Source organism: Rhinopithecus bieti, unplaced genomic scaffold (assembly GCF_001698545.2).
Source record: "Rhinopithecus bieti isolate Rb0 unplaced genomic scaffold, ASM169854v2 scaffold_26424, whole genome shotgun sequence".
Taxonomy (NCBI): domain Eukaryota; kingdom Metazoa; phylum Chordata; class Mammalia; order Primates; family Cercopithecidae; genus Rhinopithecus; species Rhinopithecus bieti.
In genome coordinates this window covers 764,108-785,445 of record NW_016811744.1, presented here as the reverse complement: position 1 = coordinate 785,445, position 21,338 = coordinate 764,108, and the positions used below count along the sequence as shown (strand labels likewise).

The following is a 21,338-nucleotide window of genomic DNA, read 5'->3' as shown; positions in this document are numbered from 1 at the left end:
CTCTCCCTCCAGGGTTCAAGTGATTCTCCTGCCTCAGCCTCCCGAGTAGCTGAGATTATAGGTGTCTGCCACATGCCTGGCTAATTTTTGCATTTTAGTAGACATAGGGTTTCACCATGTTGGTCAGGCTGTTCTCAAACTCCTGACTTCAAATGATCTGCCCACCTCGGCCTCCCAAAGTGCTGGGATTACAGGCATGAGCCACCATGCCTGGCCCATTCATCACTTTTAAATAGCACCCTCTGAACAAAGCTCCCTGGGCCTTGTGACCCCAAGGGTTACTCCATCCCACCCCACCCAGGTCTGGCAGGTCCTCAGAACAGGAAAAGCTGAGCACTGCTCAAGGCTGCTTGCTGGGCCAGACAGAGGTCTCTGCCTTCCAGGCTCACAAGTACAGGCTGAAAGCAGCCTTGGGTCCATCTCCCTGGGAGGCTGCAGAGGCTTCAGAGGGCTCCCTGAACTCAAAACCTGATGCAAGACTTGAATTTGACTTACCCCTGGTTCACCTCCCAACCTGCAGGGGTCAGCGTTGGCTCTTCCAGGAAGCAGGAAGCTTCCAGGCACCCTGTGGAGCCCCCTCTGCTCCTGAAAAGTTGCCACCTGTGCTTGGTGGGATGCCAGGTGGTCTCAGATTGACCCTGGGGTCAGCTCAGCGGTGACGGACAGGAAGCCTACAGCAGGATCAGGATGGGGCCTCCTGTCCCATGGCTCTGTAGCCATGAGGCAGCTTTCCCAGGGGGGTCTCCTGGTTGCAGCTAAGACCAGGCAACAGGATTCAGCAATGACAGGGCTGCTTCTACTCCAGGGCTCCCTCATCTGGTTAACAGCAAAAAAGAAAATACAGTTCCTGCTAGCAACGTCTAGAGAAAGGAGGTGAAGGAGTCAGGCCTGCAGCTATCACTCCTGGACAGGGGCCAGCCAGGATAACTTGGACCCTTGCGTGCAGCAGGCACGCAGGCATACAGTACGAGGCCGCTCTCTCGCCGCTCTCTCCCCGCTCTCTCCCCAGGGCTGGTGAGGAAAGGGTTCCCCTGAAGCACAAAGAAAGCACAGGACTATTGTGGAATTTCAAGACAACTTTATCCAGACAGGCACCTCTCAAACAGAACACAGGGAAGTTAGGCAGCAGTTCCTAAAATACAGTCTTGCCAAGTGATTTACAACAGAACACAAAAGGAACAGGGGATCTGTGGGCGGGGCCGGGCTGGGCCCTCTATCTCACATGGCCTGAGTCAAGCCAGCCTGCCCTGCTTGGCAGGGGCTGACCTGCAAGCGGAGATTTCACTTCCTCTTACCCCAAATTCACACCTCCATTTTCCCCGCCCCATCTCTCCCCAGGGTCCTCAAGTGGGGAGGGAGAGGTAGCATCCCTCAGATCCAGGCCCACTCCACTCTGTCTCTGGCACCAGTGGGCAGGCTGGGTCTGGGCCTCAAGGGGCCCTCGGCTTAGGGTGTCTATGGCAGTAGGAAAATGGCATGGACAGGCTCTTCAGGGGTAGGCCAAAGTCCTCTGGCTAGCAGTACCCAGAGAAAATGGGCAGCAGCAGGTAAACCATCCAGGAGGTAGGGTCCTCTGAATCCATGGCAGACACCACCCTCCTGCCCAGCCCCTGCCCACACTGGGGGTCAGGACCACTGAGACTCTGGTCAAGACAGTGGGTGCTCTCAGCAGTGTGGCAAGCTCAGAGCAGGGCTCCCAAGGACTATACCACACTGGTTCAAAACTCTTAGGTGACACCATCCCAGCAGGAGCTTTCATGGGGGCTGGATCCCAGGGGTGCATCCTGAGCACAGGTGGGCACCTGGAACATAACACTAGGACCCAAGGGATCCAGAACATCCTGGGCCCATCTCCTGGGCTGCTCCAGTCTGTTTCCATGACTTGGGCCATGAGTGGGCCTCCTGCCAGGTGGCAGGGCACAGCTTAGACCAACCCCTTGGCCTCCATCCCCCATGCAGTTGCCTCTGACCAAGAAGGAACTAGCAAGTCTATGCTGGCCAGACCACAGGTGGGGTGCTGGGAGTCCTCAGGTTGGCTGGCACCCACTCCTGGTGCCCATGGGAGAGACCCACTTGTTCAGATGCATAGGCCTCAGGCGGTTCAAGGCAGTCTTGCAGCCAGAGAGGCAAATAAAAACCAGTTTTGAGAGACCACAGCACCTGCTGCTTTGATCGTGATGTTCAAGGCAAGTTGCAAGTCAAGGCAAGTGTCCCAGAGGCTCTGGGAAGCTGAGTGCACCTGTGTTTGATCTTCCCCGGACGACGGACACTCCCAGCTGACCATCCAAACACCAGGAGAACATCCCCCTTTCTGGGCTCAGTTCCTAGTCTACTTGCTGGTACGACCTCAACCCACACACTCCCCGCTCACAATGCAGCTCCTTCTAAACCCTCCCACAAGCTATCTTTGTGGGACTTGGAAGCTGCTTAAGATGGGCCCTGCCCTCCGTGGGAAGCCAATCCTAGCAGAAAGGTAAGCTAAACAACAGTCTCAGAATCTGAGACCCACTGACTGTTCCCCCAGCCCCAGGCCTTGGGCCTGAAGTGGGGCCTGCCTGTGGCCACTGTGTGGGTTCACTCCCACCCCAACAGTGGCCCCAGGAGAGGCTTTCCCAAGAGTCTTCAAACTCCACCCACCCCAGCCCTGGCATCAGGGACTCCCCACCCCCCCCCCACTGGAGTGTTAATATCATTAATGTACAAATAAAATCCAAAGATATACCAAAGATCAAGAAACAGCTGGCTCTGACCTCCCTCCCAGAGAGCCTTCCCAGGGTTAGCTGAAAAAGAGCCCTTTGGCATCTACAGAAGCCAGTTGGAGTTTATGGTTTCATTTGCCCAAAAATACACCTTTGGGGACCTCAAATTCTTTCCAAGAATCACTACCACACATATGAATTTGAACATTCGCCACCCTTCCACCATCCTTTCCTCCCAGGAACTTCAAAATAAAAATGGCCAGTCTGCCGTCACTCTGGCTCCTCGTCTATGGCTGTCTCTTCTTTTCCAGGGGCTGCAGTTCTGATGTGAATGATGGTGCCGTTCCAGCGCTGGGCCTCTGGCAGGCTGCATCACATGATGGCACAGCATGAGTTTTGTTTCCGGGCCTTGGAAAAAAAACAAAGAGAAGCTGAGAAGGAGGACTGAGGAAGTCAGGAAAGCCCCAGTCCTGGCAGTGGTAGAGGGAGCACCACAGGACACAGCCAGCCAGATGAACTAGCACTGGAACCGGGTGGGGGAGGCCTCGAGGGAAGTTGTCCACAACCGATTCCCATCACCAAGCACAAGGCAGGCCCCAGTTTCCAAAACTAGTCTAGGATCCTTTTTTCCCTTCTTTTCTTACACCCCATTAATGCTATCAAAAAGTGAGTAAAATTCCTACAGTTAGGCCGGGTGCAAGCAAAGGACCAATAATACAAATAGGATTGGCAGAATATCTTAACTTTGCCCTACTCTTGTCTTCAAACAATGCTATCTGACCACCACGGTGGTGTTTCTTCCTAGAAGATGGTCCTGAGAACAACAGATGTGGTTCCCACTTGGGATGTGGTTTGTGGGGACCACTGTTGCCACCTTCTCTCTTGCTTTCTGGTCACAGACTATCTTCCTAATCCCACCTAGCCATCTCCCTCCAATGTGCACATGAAAACAAATGTGTGTGGACAGACCAAGTGTGGACAGACAGACTGTCCAACCATGGGCCATCTCCACACAGGAAGACATGAGCACTGACCTGAGAGAAAGCGGCAGTCAGCAGCACCCATACTTGTCAATGAAATATTTCTGTCAAAGGGAAATTAACTAAAAGCTTAAGAACCTCTTCAGGAAGGCTGAACTGCTTGAATCCTGAAGACTTAAGTCTAACTACTCAGCAGAAAGAGGAGTAAGATTCAATAGTAAATCTCTGGTGATCAGAACTTGAACCAGCCTTCCTGGACTGGGGGTAGGAGTTCAGAAATAAGCCAGAGCAGCAGAGGGCAGATCAGAGGCAGGGGTGGAACAAGGCCTTGGCCTGCATTGACTCCATTGGCACCCAAGTGAACTGCCTCCAACCACCTGGGTCTGAGGCGCTCGTCTTAGGCTCTCGTTGCACAAGGAATGAAATCCCCATCCACCATGATTCAATAGTCTAAGAAAGACCCGTTCATAGTGGAGAGTGCCAGAAGCAGCAAGCTGCAACTGCTCTCTGGAGAGAACACCCAGGAGGCAGCAGGTGCTGGGTACTCACAGTTTTATAGAAGGCTTTAGACTGCGTTCCCAGCACCTCGGATTTGGACACCAAGTCATCTAGCTTCTCACCTCGCTCTAACAGAGACTCCATGGTGTTGTGCTGGACAAAAGAGAGAAGAGAACCCAGCTCTGTTCAGTACGTGCCGACATGAGCCCCTCGTATTTCAGTCATGAGGGAAAGCGCCTAACCTGGGTTCCACTCCAACACACACAAACTTCACCTCTAGGTGTCAAGACTCGGTCCAAGAAGTTACTGTCCAAGTGGATGGAACAGAACCTGGTGACATTCCCGTGAAATCTAGAAGATCTAACTGGGATGCAGCAGACTTCCCAAAAAGCTGTCCCTAGCACAGGCTTGTGTGTGCGTGCGCACGTGTGTGTGTGCATGGGGCTTTGGAAAAAGAGTAGCTGGCACTATATGATTGTACTGGGTTGGAGAGTGACCCGCACCACCTCCCCGTCCCAACTGTGCCCCAGAAATTAACATCCCCAGAATCTCTGAATGTGACCTTATTTAGAAATACGGTCTTGGCGGATGTAACTAGTTAGGAAGAGGTAATACTGGATTAGGGTTGCATCTAATTCCATGACTGATGTCCTGGTAAGAAACAGAAACACACACAGAGAAGGTCACGTGACAGCAGAGGCAGAGTCTGGAGTGATGCACCTCTAATCCAAGGAACGCCAAGGATGGCCAGTAGCCACCAGAGGCTGGAGAGGCCTGTGACAGACTCTCCCTCAGAGCCCCAAAAGACACCAGCCAGGCCCACAGGGCTACTTGTTAATAGCAAATATCTGAGGGTATCTGTTGACAGCAGCCACAGGAAACAAAGGTGGTGGGAAATGGCTACTGAGCACTTCGTGTGAGGTGAGTCCAAACTGAGCAGCGCTCTGCTCTGAATGCAGACACACCAGACTTCAGATGCAAACTCACGCATGCCTCATTAATAAGTTTTATACTGAAAAAAATAGTAAATTTTATACTGATTACATGTTGGAAAAATTGTATTTGGATATATTGGGTTAAGTAAAATATATAATTAAATTAAATTCTACTTATTTTCCTTTTATCATTTCAAAATATGGCTCCTAGAAAATTCTAAGTTATGGCCGGGCGCTGTGTCAAAAGCCTGTAATCCCAGCACTTATGGGAGGCCGAGACGGGCGGATCACGAGGTCAGGAGATCGAGACCATCCTGGGCTAACACGGTGAAACCCCATCTCTACTAAAAAATACAAAAACTAGCAGGGTGCAGGTGGGGCGCCTGTAGTCCCAGCACTCGGAGGCTGAGGCAGAGCAATGGGGGAACCCGGGAGGCGGAGCTTGCAGTGAGCTGAGATCCGGCCACTGCACTCCAGCCTGGGCGACAGAGCGAGACTCCGTCTCAAAAAAAAAAAAAAAAAAAAAAAAAAAAAAGAAATTCTAAGTTACATACATGCCTCAAATGTATACCGGACAACACTATGACAGAACATGTCCTGCCTTCTAAACGGGCTATGTCCTAAATGTCATCACTACGAACTCTGACTTAGGAAATGAAAACGCTGACGCCATGGGAAGGGGTCTAGAGATGGAGGCCTCAGAAGAGCCAGCAGCTCTGTTACCAGGGCCCTCAGGAAGCAGCAGCTCACTTCTCTCCCCAGATGGCCACTGCTGCAGCAGCTGGATGCACACATGAAGCGCCACAGAACGAGAAGCCGGCAAGAATGTCCTTCATCCCTACACATAGCTGAGCAATTCAAATTTTTAACACAAAAAGTTAACTGATTCAGATATGCACACCAATCATCTAGATTTACAACTGCAGCTAGATAAGGCTGTGCTAATAGGACTCATCCACACGCCACCGGAGAGGAGAAACAGCAGGTGTCCCAGGTGTCATGGTACTCAGACTAGGACTTGAGCAACAGAAGAGACGGCTTGAGGAGAAAACAGAGAAATGCCACCTAGGTGGTAAAAAAGCTCACAAGGTTTCAAAAGACATAGATACCATGAGACTTTCACGTCTATTATTCATTCCAAAGCCACGTTATTTGGAGTGCGGTCAGCAGACATGTGTTTGAAGCCCCTGGGATGCTTTTTATACAATGCAGATTCCCAGGCTCCACCCCAGGCCAACAACCCCAACCCCAGGAGACGCTGATGTACACACTAAAGCCATGCCTGTGTAAATGGCAAAGCTTTATATTTGGGCTTCAATCCACTCCAGGTATCTATCAACTGCTGAGCACGGTATAAACTAGGCACTGCGTCATGAGTAGGATGGAAAGATGTCCCAGGGCTCATATGCTGGTCAGGGAGACATGTAAACAAGCAGTAACAAAACTGACATCTGACCAGAAAGGCCCAACCTTCAGTTGTCTGTGTGTGAGCTGGGCAGCAAAGGGTATAAGAGAGAACAGGGTGCAGTCAGGAGACTGTGAGTTAGGGAGTTTGCACTTTATCCTGGGGTGGATCTGAGAGCTGCTGTGCAGATCAATGACTACTGTCTGGTGGACAGACTGGAGGTGAGCAGGAAGCAAGGGGACCACTTAGAGGCAAAGGCCGTAAGAGCCAAACCTGAGAAAAGCAGATGGCTGCTTACATTCCACTTGTATGCAAAAACTAAAGAAAAAAAACAAAAAAAAAACAAAAAAAAAAAAAAAAAAAAACAAGGGAGTTGAAGCAGCAGTTACAAATCAGGAGATTTCAGCTCAAAATGCAAGGTTCCGGCTCTTTTCAAATGGGCCTATGTGACAACCCTGGGCCCGTATTCCAGAAACTGCCCTGTGGTCAGTGTACTGTGGTTCAATCTGTTCACCTTCAATGCAAACCCTGCAAGGGGAGGCACCTGTGGCGTGTGGAGGCACCTGACACCCTAACAAAGCCACCAGGGTGGGAATCCAGGCCTTCAGAGGCCAAACCCTAGGAACCCAGTAAATGCCCAGACAGGCAGTAGCCATGGGGAAGGGAGACTTGAGGGTTCCAATGGTTCCCAGCTTGGTTCCCTAGAAACAATGGGTGCCATTAACCAAGACAAGGGTATAGAAGAGAGTCTGATGCCCGCAGTGAGGGAAGGGGTGGGCAATCCCACTTCCTGGAGAGTGCCGTAGTTACTATTCTATTAAAACGAGGATGGATCTGTGCATGCCTGGCCAGTGGCAAATCGCACCCCCACCTCAGTTCTTGGGCTTGCTCTCCAGCTTCCTGCTTACCAGAATGATTTTGGTCTCGTCTAGTTCGGCCTGCACTTTAGTCATGGGATCAGCTTCTCGTGGGTTCTAGGAAAGAGTGAAAAATAATAAAGTCAGGACTGAAGTGGCTACCTGGAAACAAAGCCCAAAACCGAGGAAGCTGGACAAGCTTTCACAGGTTAAAAACCACAGCCTAGACTGGGCACAGTGGCTCACGCCTGTAATCCCAGCACTTTGGGAGGCTGAGGCCGGTGGATCACCTGAGGTCAAGAGTTCGAGACCAGCCTGACCAACATGGTGAAACCCTGTCTCTACTAAAATACAAAATTAGCCGGGCGTGGTGGCGCATGCCTGTAATCCCAGCTACTTGGGAGGGTGAGGCAGGAGAATAGTTTGAACCTAGGAGGCGGAGGTTGCAGTGAGCCGAGATTGCGCCATTGCACTCCAACCTGGGAAACAGAGCGAGATTCCATCTCAAAAAAAAAAAAAAAAAAAAACCCACAGCCTGTTTAACATGTAACAGAAACCCAAAGCCTGCCTACAGCTTGGGTTCCCAGGTCTGAAGGTGGATTCTCTGTTTTTCAAACAGAAGGCTTGAGAGAGAACACCAGCATCAGAAGCTGTCAGAAGCAACCAGACCAGAACTATAAGGGCAGTTGGCTTTTTCAGTTTCACATGGATTCTGGGCCACATGGTGTCTGCATGAAGCTTCTTCTAACCCTACCTGGTATCTACTGAGGTGACCATCCAGGGCTGGGTAATGGATTGTAGCAGGGGATCCTACTGGCCAGTCTATCCTGTCAACTTGCTTGGAGAATTCATCTAGTACCTGCAAGACAAAGGAGCCTCAACAAGCCTCCCACTTTGCACTCACCAGTAGTCTCAACGACAGGGCTTCACCCTTGAGCACCTCACCCTGAATGAGGCTCCTTGGCCCCCAGAGGCCAGGAAGGAGGAATGAGGGGGACATATAATGGCAACAGAGAAAATGTAGGCTAAAGTTATTTCCAAATTTTTATCATTAAAATGTATCCTAAATATTCTGAGAATCAAAAGTATGCCCAGCTTGAGATGAACCTCACCTGGGGAGTAATAAAGGTATTTGAATTTTAAACTACAGATTTCCAGAAAAAAAGGGCACTGGCCCTCTAATTTTCCAAAGCAATTTTTTTTTAAAAGAGAATTAGGTCCCCTGGATTTAAGAAACCACCAGATTCCGTGTGTTTGGAGGTATTTTGGTGCTCTGGGGTATAGGACGAAGCCTCTGACTTCAAAGAGTTTATATTAGTAATTAGCACTGTACACACAAATAATTAAAGAATGCTTAGGTGCTAAGCTCTGTGGTGCAACTGACTGACATCAAGGTAGAGGGATGCAGCAACTGCAGGAGGCAATGTGGAGAGTGAGGGCATTCAAGAGGGAGACTCCTTGAGCAGAAGCACAGGGGGCGAGAACACGAGGCACAGCTGTCTCCAAGGGTCCCATCCCAGAGATGCTGTGACTCAGGGGCCTAGACCCCGGTCACATGAGGGACAGCACCGGGGAGGAAACCCATGCAGGGAGGCCAAACTGTCTCTTGGGTTGCAGGGAAGGGGGCTGAAAAACGTGTTGACTTTGGACACATCATTTCATCCCTTATGCCTCAGACGCTGCCATCACCCCCTGTCCCAGTCCATAAATATGCCCATTCATCATCCAAGTCCAGTAGAGGCAAATCAAAAACTCACCTTCTCCAGCAAGGTAAAGGCCACCCGGGATGGGTATTCATTGTCAGCAATGACCACACCTGCAAGACTATCATTCCGGACATAGACATGGCACAGATAGTCTAGGGAGACAAGAGATCAGACACATGGATACTGACATGAGGGCTTCAGACTTCTTTTAATCCCCCCAAATCAAAGCATCACAATGTTAGGCCAAATGAAGTCACTCTGAAGCTCAATAGCTCTGGGCAAGTCTCGTGGACAGGCTTAGCAGCACAGTCAAATGGGCCACACAGAGGAGCTTGGCCCAACACCTGCTTTAGGACCAGTAAATACCCAGAGGCTCAGTATGCAAAGCCAGGGCTTAAAAGGAACAGCCAGCATTGCAGAAAACACACCCTAGACAACATGTCCCCAGGAGCATTTCCAAGTGTCTTCCTTGAGCTCAGGTCAGGCCAAGCTATATCCTGGGGATTCGGAGCCCTTGGGGCTCTGTGCTGCTCCCAAACTTAGGGAACCCTGGACAAGCCAAGAGTCCTCTGCTTTCTTAAAAAATCCTTTCAGAGCAGCCGAAAGACAGGAAATTACCACCCAAGGCCTCAGTCTTCCATATTATAGCAGCCTGCTGGGTTTGCTCCACTCTGGTGGGTGACTGGGAATAAGGGGGTTAGTCTAGAAAAAGATTAGCCACTGCCAGCTAAGGCCTCCAGTGCACTGTGCTAAAATCCTTATATGATTGAAAGGTACAGTTGTATAGGTCTTCTGCAAAATATTCACAATCCACAGGATTGTTCATTTTCATCACTTTGAAAGGATTCAGAGTTGATACAGCTAACCATTTCCCCAAGGAAAGAGAAATGTAAGGATTACAGCTTACGAATAAGAACCTTCTTGTCCTTAAAGATCTGACCCAGAAGATTCCAATGCTAAACAACAGAAAAACAAATAAAAGAGGAGGGAATGATGGTGAGCCCCTGAAATCAGAAAAGAGCAGAGATAAATAAGAACAAGAATGAGGACGAGGAAGAGGACAGGGGATTGTCACCAATGCTCTCCAGATTTTGTATACCATCCCCAATTAAGACTCAAACATGGGGTCAAAGTGCATACCCTCCAAAGAAACTGAGAACCTGGTCAGTGGGGGAATCGTCTTTAAGTAATAAATGTGGGAAGAGCAGACACAGTTTGAAGGAGAACAGAGCAAGAACACTGAATATTTCACTTCTGTGATGTTAACAGCACAGAGATCCCACATAAAGTGTATATATTCAATCCTGCCTGTATCATAACTGACATTTATATAATCAATTCAGTAACTCTATGTCACGTGACTTGAGGTTAGCATATGTGTGAGATGATCTTTGTCTCTACCTAATGAAACTCATGTAACTCTTTCCTGATCTGTCTGTATAACATACACATCTAAATAAATGCCTAAACCTGAATTATTAGAAAGAAAAAATAGTTTTTTCAGATTCCTAGTCAAAAAATCTGTGATGCACAGAATGCATATAGTACCTCAACAGTGCTAGCTGGAAATTCTTTTTTGAGGGGTCTGCAACTCTGGAGAGGATAGGGAAGAATACAACGTGAAGGCTGCTTACTGCTCCAAAAGAGTCAGACTCTAATCTTTTCCTTTTTTTTTTTTTTTGAGATGGAGTCTCGCTCTCTCGCCCGGGCTGGAGTGCAGTGGCCGGATCTCAGCTCACTGCAAGCTCCGCCTCCCGGGTTTACGCCATTCTCCTGCCTCAGCCTCCCGAGTAGCTGAGACTACAGGCGCCCGCCACCTCGCCCGGCTAGTTTTTTGTATTTTTTTAGTAGAGACGGGGTTTCACCGTGTTAGCCAGGATGGTCTCGATCTCCTGACCTTGTGATCCACCCGTCTCGGCCTCCCAAAGTGCTGAGATTACAGGCTTGAGCCACCGCGCCCAGCCGACCCTAATCTTAAATGAGTCTAAGTTTGAGGGCAATTTTATCTGGGAAGCTCAGATTTCAACAGTGGGCACAAAATTCTGCATAAATAGGAAAAGGAAGAAGGGGGAAAGAGAGAACAAGCTAGAGGAGGAGTGGGGTCCCAGTAGAAAGGAGAGAGCTGGGTGCTGTGTGAGGTGAGGCATGGCAGCCAGGCCAGCACACGCACAGAAGTTGGAGGGTCTTCTTACCTTGTTCTTTGACAGAAGCTCTAGTGCCTTTCGATGAGCGCTCCACAATCAGTTGACTCGTGAAGGTCATGAATTCCTGAACGCTAAGAAACACAAAATGTATTTATTGCCTACTTCTTATCACCTTGTCCTCAACACAGTGGAAAGTGACCTCTGGGCTTATACATTAAGTAGACATTGCTTCTTGGTTTCATTCCTTTCCCTCCCACCCCTAGTAACAAACACTCTATAAACGAGCACAATTACTGATAATTATGAATAATCATCACCATGAAAGCTACATCTGTTTGCTACCTAGCTCACCAAAACAGGTGAATTTTCTGGGGGTTTTTCCATAGGATACAGTCAATTTTACATTTTGGTCAGAGTATAATTGGGGATGCAATGGAAAAACAAGAGGTAGGTCCTGCTCTCAAGGTCCTAGTAACTTCCAAGAAGCAGGACAAATAAGAACTGCACTAGAAAAATAGTAGTGCAAAAACTGTCAGGCAGAAATGCACAACCATTTATGGCTGTGTCCACATGACAGACCCTTGCAATGCCATATACGCCCATAGTGAATGCTAGCTCAGGTCCGCTGGGGTTCGTCCAAAGACCGAGCGCCAGGCACTCTGGATGGAATAAAAGCAAACTGCTTATCCAAGACAAAAAAGTGGGAAACGGCTCAGACAAAGAGTGAAAGGGAGAAGTTCCATCATGGGCTCAACAGAGATCTATCCAGAACAGAACAATCATAGGAGATGGTACAGCCAGAGGAACAGGTGCTGACAAGGAGCCTCCAATTGGGGATGTGATATAAAGGGCAGCCAGGGCCATCAGAGCAAGGTGCTCAAACACGAGTCTGCAGCAGGCTCCAGCAGAGACATATAGGTAACTGAAGGCCTGACTCTGGGCCTGTGTGCTGTGCCTCCACAATAAAAAAATCAAGATTTGTGCAACAGTTAAATGAGGTAATACGTGTAAAGCACTTGCAACAATGCCTGCACACACAGTATCACCTGTTAATATCTTGAGGGACTGAAGTGATCAAAATAACCCCTCAGAAAAGAAGACCTCAAACAAGGAAGGCTTTGAAGTAAACCTAAAGAGATAGCACTTGAGGTACGGTTATAAAGAGACAAAGGAAGAACTGCATTGTGACAGCATGTATACAAAGGCCAAAAAAGCTGGGAAACTACTTTTTCAAGTTTGGGATCTGGTAATTATGGGGCACGAAGGACATAAGGAAGGAGGTCTTACAAGAAAATGAGCTCAGGCCGGACGCGGTGGCTCAAGCCTGTAATCCCAGCACTTTGGGAGGCAGAGGCAGGTGGATCAACGGAGGTCAGGAGTTCGAGACCAGTCTGCCTAACATGCTGAAACTCCATCTCTACTAAAAATACAAAAATTAGCTGGGCGTGGTGTTGCGCACCTGTAATCCCAGCTACTTGGGAGGCTGAGGCAGGAGAATTGCTTGAACCCAGAAGGCGGAGGTTGCAGTGAGCTGAGATTGTGCCACTGCACTCCAGCCTGGGTGACAGAGCGAGACTCCGTCAAAAAAAAAAAAAAAATCAGCTGAAACATGTGTTGTTTTAAGACATATTAGTAGAGATGTCCCTTTAGTGTTGTAGCTGTTAGTCATTGGAAACTAGTGTGGGTATCCCAAGCAGGTGAGGTATAAGTCCTACAAGTGAAATCTCTGAGAATCTTAAGTGCTAATGGGAAGGAACAAGGAAAAAGAATCAGAGCCAAGTTGGCACCAAAAGTTCCATCTGAGAAAAGCAACAACACAGAGCAGTGAATGTAGGCCATGGTAAAGACCGCAAGGACCAAGAACTCCAAGAAGGAGCTAAAAGATGATGCAGCAATTCCGCTTCTGGGTAAATACCAAAAAAATACAAGCAGGTTCTTGAAGAGATATTTGTACATCCATGTTCATAGCAATGTCATTCACAATGGCTGAAATGTGGAAGCAACCCAGGTGTCCACTGACAGATGAACAGATAAGCAAAATGTGCTAAATACACACAATGGATTATTCAGTCTTAGAAAGCCAAGAAATTCTGATACGTGCAACAAGATGCATGAGCCTTGAGGACATTACGCTACGTGAAATAAGACAGACACACAAAAACTATATGATTCCATTTATCTAAGGTCGCCAGAAAAGTCAAAATCACAGAGACAAATTAGAAAGGTGGTTGCCATGTGCTGGGGTAGAAGGGAATGGGGAGTTGGTGTTTGGTAAAAGTTTGATAAACAGGAGTTCTGGAGAGGAGTGACAGTGATGGCTGCACAACACTATCCATCTATTTCGTATCGTTGCACTCACTACACGCTTAAAGACAGTGAAGATAAATTTTGTGTGCCATTTTACCACAATTAAGAATTTTTTAAAAAAGAACTCAAAGGAGCAGAAAGTTTCAACAAAATAACAATTTTTTTTTTTTTTTTTTATCCAGCAAGTCCTTGACAAAGAACTCTCATCAAGAACCAGCTGCACTGAAGCAGGGAAAACAGAATCCAAACGGCAGATTCCATCGGACTTTGAGACAAGATGACCATAGACACCGATCAGGTAGGGTCCTTCTTCTTTCATGCCTGAGTCACCCCACTCCCTCCCACGAATGGTCTGGAAATGTCTGTGTTACTTCTAACACGTTCCAGCAATTAAAGCACCCCCAGAAACAAGTAAAAACCTGTAAGCCCTACAGATCCCATGCTTCCTTTGAATGTTCAGTGTGGAATCCTTTTGTACTACTAGTGTCCGACTAAAATGCGTTAAACCTGGCTTTTAGTTCTAGCTGGTTGTGATATAACCTCTTGGTACCTCAGTGACTTCACCCATCAAAAACAAACAAACAAAAAGCATATCAGTATCTCTCATACTGAATTGTTCGGAAGCCCCGCTAGAAAATCAAAATATGGCTCTCAAGATGCGGCACCCAGGCTCCCAGAGTCAGAATCACTGGGTGGGAGGTGTTGGTCTAAAATATAAATTTCGAGGCCTCAATCTACTAATTCAGAACATCTTGGCATGAAGCTTGGAAACCTACACTATTTCACAGTCCCCTTAAAAATTTTACACGACAGAAATTTGAAAAACACTCAATAGAGAACTATGTTCTAAAATGGTATCAGCTCTTTAAGAGAGAATGTTGGATGGTTCCTCAAAGGTACAGTCCACTATAGGGACCAAGCCCGGACCGCAGACCCCGGGCCCTCCCCGCCCCGCCCCTGACCCCAGCCTTCTCAGACCCTGGGCACTCGGCCACCCTGCCCTGCCCCTACCCTCCGGCCTCCTTGACCCTCCCCTGATTCCTCCCCCAACCCCAGGCCCACTCCGACTCGGACTCCCACCCCAGTCCTCTCCGCCCGACCGCCACGGCCGATCAGCCTGTGCCGCTCACCTGGATCTCTGGAAAAAGCTGAAGGAAGACACATCGTACGCGGCTTTGAGCAGCACCACCTTGGCCTCGCCTTTGTAGAGGACGCTGAGGCTGTACAGTTTCATGGCTCCGCGCCCTCAGGCCGCCCGCCTGCCCAGCCGCGGGACCCGCTCTCAGGGAGCAGCGCGGCCGCCGCCCCTCGAGACCGCCGCCGCCTACCGGCCTCTCAGCAACCCGCTGCTGACGGGGCCACCACCGGCTTCCTCCTCCCGGCTCTCAGCCCACTTCCGGATCCGGTCAGTCTGGTTGTGGGTTCTCATACCCCGGATGCAGAAATGTGCGGACGGAAGTACAATGCCACGAGGGGCGGGGCTCCACGCCTCGCGTGAGCCTGGTCCCTCCCTGCTCGCCAGGTGAAGTCGGGCGCTCAGCGGGACACTGTACTGCCCTGTGCTGGGTGGTGCTGGGCCTCCCAGAGCGGCCTGAACCCTTCTTTTTGCTTGCGTTGTTGAAAGAAGGCAAGTCTACGGATAGGAATGAGTGAGGCACAGTTCCCTGAGGATGCCATAATTTACCCTTTTCTTGTGTATTAAGTGACATCACGTGTTACCAAACTAAACCGGCTGCATTTGCCTGCGCACAACGTAAAACCAAACACCCAAGCATTGGATTTTTGTAGCAAGAAAGATGTATTGCCAAGCAGCCTTGCAAGGAGACAGAAGATGGGCTCAAGTCTGTCTCCCAATACTTGCTTCACAGCAGTAGATTTAAGGGAGAGATTTTGGAATTGGAGTTTCGGGCTGGCCAGTGATTGGCTGAAACGAAGAAGCGTTTAGAAAATCTCTTGGCCATGAGCTGTTGCTTCTTCATGCTGCTTCAAGGATCACATGCAGATTCAGGAGTTGGTTTAAAACAAGCTCTGGAAATCCGGGCTGTGACATCAAAGGGCCGCTCCTCGGGCTAGTAAGTCTATTTTGTACAGGCTCCAGTCAGCCATATTGGTTCCAACCTGTTTCAGGAAGTTGTATAAGCAGAGGGGATTATAGCAGACTGTTTCCTTATCGGCTGTCCTCTAGAAAAGCTCAAGATTTCTGTTAGTTACTAGTTTCTTTAACCTTGTCGGGCACAGTTTCACATGTAATCAGAAAGGAACTTGCAAGACATACATCTGAAAGGAACTTGGTCTTTGGAAGTTGTCAGTAAGGTCACAAAATTGTGATGCTAGAAGCAGCCGCATCTGAGATTATAGGAAAGAGATGATGTATTGGAAAAACAACAGCATCACTTTAAACATTACTCTAAATCAAGGTTTCTCAACCTTGGCACTATTGACATTTTGGGTTGGATAGTTCTTTGTTGTTGGAAGACTGCCCTGTGTATTGTGTACTCACTAAATGTCAGTACCAACCTACCCCCTCCCCACTGCACAATCAAAAATGTCAACATGTCCCTTGGGAGCAGTAGTTTTGAGAAACATTCCTTTGCATATATATATATATATATGTTTGTTTGTTTTGTTTTGAGACAGAGTCTTGCTCTGTTGCCCAGGCAGAAGTGCAATGGTGTGATCCCGCTCACTGCAACCTCTGCCTCCCAGGTTCAAGCGATTCTCATGCCTCAGCCTCCTGAGTAGCTGGGATTACAGGAATGCACCCCTACACCCGGCTAATTTTTGTATTTTTAATAGAGATGGGATTTCACTATGTTGGCCAGGCTGGTCTCGAACTCCTGGCCTCATGTGATCCACCCACCTCGGCCTCCCAAAGTGCTGGAATTACAAGCGTGAGCCCCCATGCCCAGCTGAGAAACATTGCTTTAAATAATCTGTGATGAAAGGAAGTTCCCACCACCTGCCTACTCACTTAGTACCTTTCTCACCAACCCTCTTCCCTGGGTGTTTCCAAGTACAGAGGGTGGAAAGGGCTTTTCCACATTTCCCCTGTTTTGGTGGTAAACATTAGGAACAGCCATTGGCCATGGCTAGGCTCAGCCACCCACAGGTATGGACACAGTAGTCTGACAAGCTGGGTTGCTGGGTGTTATCAGTCCAGGCTCATCTGCCTGCACTGACACCATTTCCCTATAGGAGGCAGGTGAGAGCCATTTCTGAGGAAAATCTCTGGAGCCCCTCTTCCTTCCACTGAAAATTGTGCAAAAAGATCAGGAAGACGGTGCTTGGATGGAATAAATTTCAGTGTATTCACTTGACACATTATAGGGGCTGTCCCAAAGTTTACATTACACCAAGTACTTTCCATGTGCCACATCATTTAATCCTCACAAAAACTAGGGAAAGATATTATTGCCTCCCTACAGACATAGAAACTGAGATTCCGTTTAAGGAGATTGTTAGTAAGGGACAAAGTTGGGGTTCAGATGTCAACAGTGAAATGCTTAACAAACTGTCATGCAGACTGGCTCCACTCCTGGCAACTCTTCCTGCTCCTCTCTGACCTCACTCAGCCTGTACTGTCCAGGAAGCCTCATTCATAGTCATGTGGTTGCAGACTTCCCAAGTTCACTGTGTTACCAAAAAGCAAGACCTGCCTTCTGCTCCATCACCCCGGCTGTCACCCAACTTGGATTCAATCCCAGCACTGACACATCACAAAATCACAAAAGTGAGCAAACCATTACCTCCCTGAGTCTCCTTTTGTTTTTATCCAACTAGAAAAATATTCTTTCCATAGGAATGTTGTTGAGAATGATAAAACATAATATTACAAGTTCTAGTCATTGCTGATGTTTAACAGGTTAACAGTGATAATTATTTGTCTTCTCATTAATGAAATAAAGATTGTTAATCATAGTGGGTTGAAGGCATCTATGGGAAGTAGAGATTTGAAGATAGGCTAAAACCCCAGTAAGGCCTCTAGATTAGATAATAGTATTGTATCTATTTTAATTTCCTGCTTTCAATCACTGTGCCATGGTTATATAAGAGAAGGCTTTGTTTATAGGAAATATACACAAGAATTTAGAAGTAAAGGGACATTGTGTCTGCAACTTACTCTTACAGGGTGTGTGTGTGTGTGTGAGAGAGAGAGAGAGAGAATGATAAAGCAAATACAGGAATCAGGATGAAGGGTATCTGGGAATTTCTTGTATTGTTCTTGCAACTGTTCTGCAAGTACAACATTGTGAGAATGGAAAATGCAGGGACCGCACTAAGGCTATGAATGAAGCCTGCATAGGAGTGTGGGTAACAGAGTTCTCTAGTCCAGGCTCCCCTCTTGGGTGCTGGGACCTAGAAGAAAAGCCTCTCTGCAGACAGAGCTGGAGTTAACACTGTCCAAGATAAATGGCCCAGGCCCTGTAAGTTTGCCCCACTGAGCAAAACAAGTACCCACCCACCTTTGCAGCCCTGCCCAGCTCACATAAGGTGCCAGCCCTTGCTGTACAACAGAACCTTTGGGGAGCTGGGCAAAAGCCTATCAAGGAGCATACCCCCAGGAAGCCCAGTCCAGGTGGGTAGCCCAGTCACACAATGGCCCTTGCCCCCACACCTCATTCAGTCAGCCAAGGCCATGGCAGCTGAGCTGCCTCCATAGTTCCTACAGGAAAGGAGTGTGGAAAGGGGCCACCAATGTGGTCAGGCCTCCATGGCCTGAGTGGGTCACCAAGCCTCAGGTGCACAGACTTGATGTCATCAATCAGGATCTGTCAGCAGACCCAGCCCCCAGGAACACTGCTCCCCACTACAACCCGACACCAAGGCATCCTGGGCTCACTCTGGGTTCTCCAGGCCACAGAGAAGACAGACATAGTCTGCCACCAAAGGTTTGAGCTCTGCCACTGGCTATGAAGCAATAGGTGATGTCAGAGCAAGGGAGGGACAGGACAGGGGTATATGTGGGCAGGAAAGGATTACAGCCAAGGAAGAGAGGAACCAGGTGCCCTGATTTTGAGACTGTGCCCCAGCAGGGGCTTCCCAGAAGCTGTATTTGTCCTAAGACACCCCTCTGCAGCTGAGGGGCTAGAGATGGATATGTATCTGTGTTAAGCCATTATTGTCTTGGTATAAAGAAATACTGGAGACTGGGTAATTTATAAAGAAAAGAGGTTTCATTGGCTCACAGTTCTGCTGGCTTTACAGGAGGCATGGTGTTGGCATCTGCTCAGCCTCTGAGGAGGCCTCAGGAAACTTACAGTCATGACCGAAGGCAAAGGGGAAGCAGGCACATCACACAGTGGAAGCAAGAGTGAGAGAGAGAGAGGCACTAGGAGGTGCCACACTTTTAAACAACCAGATCTCGTGTGAACTCAGAGCAAGAGCTGACTCATCACCAAGCGGATGGCCCAAGCCATTCGTGAGGGATCCGCCCCCATGATTCAAACACCTCCCACCAGGCCCCACCTCCAACATCGGGCATTGCAGTTCAGATGAGATTTGGTGGGTACATATATCCAAACCATATCAGTTATCAGTAGCCATGCTGGATGAATGCCAGGAACTTAGAATGAGGGCAAATGGTCCTTTAGGCCAGTGGCTCACCCTTTCGATGGTACCCTGATAGTCGTGGGGCTGCCCCATAGAAAAAGCAAGAGGAAGTCTGCAGAGCTGTCAGGGAGGGGCAGGTGGGAAGGCCTGCAGGGCAGTCCCCTGCTCCACAACCAGGTGTGCATCTCCCACATCCTCGGGGCTGTAGGCCCCACGTTAGAGCAGAAAGAAGGATGCAGAGGAAGGGCAAGTACACAAGTTGTGCCCTTGGGAAGGCTGGGCACACCAAACACAACCTAACAGACAACAGCAGTGAGCACACAGGGAAAGTCCTCATAAGGAAACCACATCATGACCTAGAGGCTGATCCCGCATCCTGCCACGTGGTGTCCAGGCCCCAGCCTATGAACCAGTGGTCCTTATTGCCACAGCGATTGGTCTATGGATAAGCACCTGATCCAAGCTTCAGTCAATCAACAGGCCAATCAGCTGGCCATCAGTAGGCCATCCAATCAGAGCAAAGCCCAGGACTTTCTTTGACAAGAAGAGAGAAGCAAAGAAACTGGCACAGATTGGAGAGGGTCAGGAAACCCCAAGCAGGATACATACAAACTTTGGGTTAACATGGATGATTAATTATATGTGTTTATGTGAACTCCCTCTCAAATATGCTCCACTATAATGACACAAGACAAAGGGCATGGGGAGAACAATTGCAAGGTGACGCAAATGAGAGATGCTACCAAGGGTGGTGGGGGAGAGAGGGGCGCAGGTGTGAAGTTAGGAGGCAACTGGCTGAGGGGCAGGGACCAGCAGAGGGGGAGGGAGGGGCTGAAGCAGAAGTGTCGAGTGTCTGGAGGGATGGGGCCAGAAAGGCAAGGGGCATCCTGAAGAAGCTATACCTGGGGAGGACAGCTCCCTCCCCACCTGCTCCCCAATTCATCAGCCAGAAATGCACCATCCACCCCACCCCAGGGAGGACGATGGAGAACTTTCCTTTGACAGCATTGGATGGTTCAGAGATTCTGCCACTCTGCAGTCCCCAACTAAACTACTCATTGTTACAAGTAGTCCCTGTTGGGTAAACATCCTCCATTGTAACTGGACTCAGATTCCACCGCTTAAAAGCCAAATATAAGCAGAGAGGTTTGGTGGGAGGAAAAGTAGTTTTAACTAGAGCCAGCAAACTAAGAAGATGGTGAATTGTTGTTTTAAAGCATTCTGTTATCTCAAATTTTAAAATTTATCATAGGATTCTTAAAGGAAAACTTGGTATGGGAGATATATGGGAGCGGTGCAGGCTACAGGGTCTGTGTGTCTTGAGCCAATGGCTGTCTTGAGTAATCACCTATCCTGAGGTCTGGTTGGGGTTATCTTTACTTCGGCCAGATGGTGGTGGACAAATGGTTCCGACTCCCCCTAAGTTGGAGGATTCCGTAGGGGTTCCATGTCTGGTTTTTGTTTTAAGATTAGCCCCTGGAATTCCTGAGTAAGCATATAGTTAGATAAGTGGGCATGGTGCAAAGGAGTGTCTAGTGGGAAAGGGAGAGAAGCAGAGTTTCAAAGTACATTTCAAGGCTACATTTTAAGACTAAAGAAAAACGCCTTAAAATGCATTTTGAAGCTGAGATGCTCAGCTACACTAGGCTCTGGCCAGTGTGCAGTGTGGCTGCCCTTGGATCAGGTGACGTTTCAATCAACTGTGGCCAGGGAGGGCATGGCCACGTGGCAGAACCTGGGACCTCTGTGTGAGGGACTGCCTTGGCCCCTGTCCTTTCAGGAAGCTATAGTAAGGAACCTTTAGGGAGACATTAAGGTGGGGAGACCATCCCTGCCAACCCTTTAACCTCCCCAGCCTCAGTGACCTTAGTTAGAAAGTGGTGGTAATGATACTACCACTGGCAAGGTGTGGTGGCCAGACATTCCACACTTCTGCTTCAGCCGCTCTCTCCCCACTCTGCTGTGATCCCAGCACTTTGGGAGGAAGAGGTGGGCGGAACCTGAGGTCTGGAGTTGAGACCAGCCTGGCCAACATGGTGAAACCCCATCTCTACTAAAAAGAAAATACAAAAAATTAGCCGGGTGCAGTGGCGCATGCGTGTGGTCCCAGCTACTCTCAGGTCTGAGGCCTGAAAATTGCTTGAGCCTGGGAGGCGAAGGTTCCATTGAATGGAGATCGAGCCACTGCACTCCAGTCTGGGTGACAGAGCAAGACTCTGTCTCAAAAAAAAATAAATAAATAAATAAAATAATAATA

At 48.7% G+C, this 21,338-nt stretch overlaps 1 protein-coding gene across 1 annotated transcript; it reads right to left on the bottom strand.

Annotated features, from left to right (window-relative positions):
- Nucleotides 1–1,064: 1,064 nt before the first annotated feature.
- On the bottom strand, nucleotides 1,065–14,977 carry YKT6 (YKT6 vesicular SNARE protein). The gene is made up of 7 exons (XM_017894921.1): nucleotides 14,662–14,977; nucleotides 11,273–11,355; nucleotides 9,132–9,232; nucleotides 8,129–8,233; nucleotides 7,426–7,491; nucleotides 4,229–4,330; nucleotides 1,065–3,107 (listed from the first exon to the last, which is right to left on the bottom strand). The coding sequence occupies exons 1-7, from the start codon at nucleotides 14,763–14,765 to the stop codon at nucleotides 3,072–3,074; spliced, it is 597 nt and encodes a 198-aa protein (XP_017750410.1). The 5' UTR covers nucleotides 14,766–14,977; the 3' UTR covers nucleotides 1,065–3,071.
- Nucleotides 14,978–21,338: the final 6,361 nt, after the last annotated feature.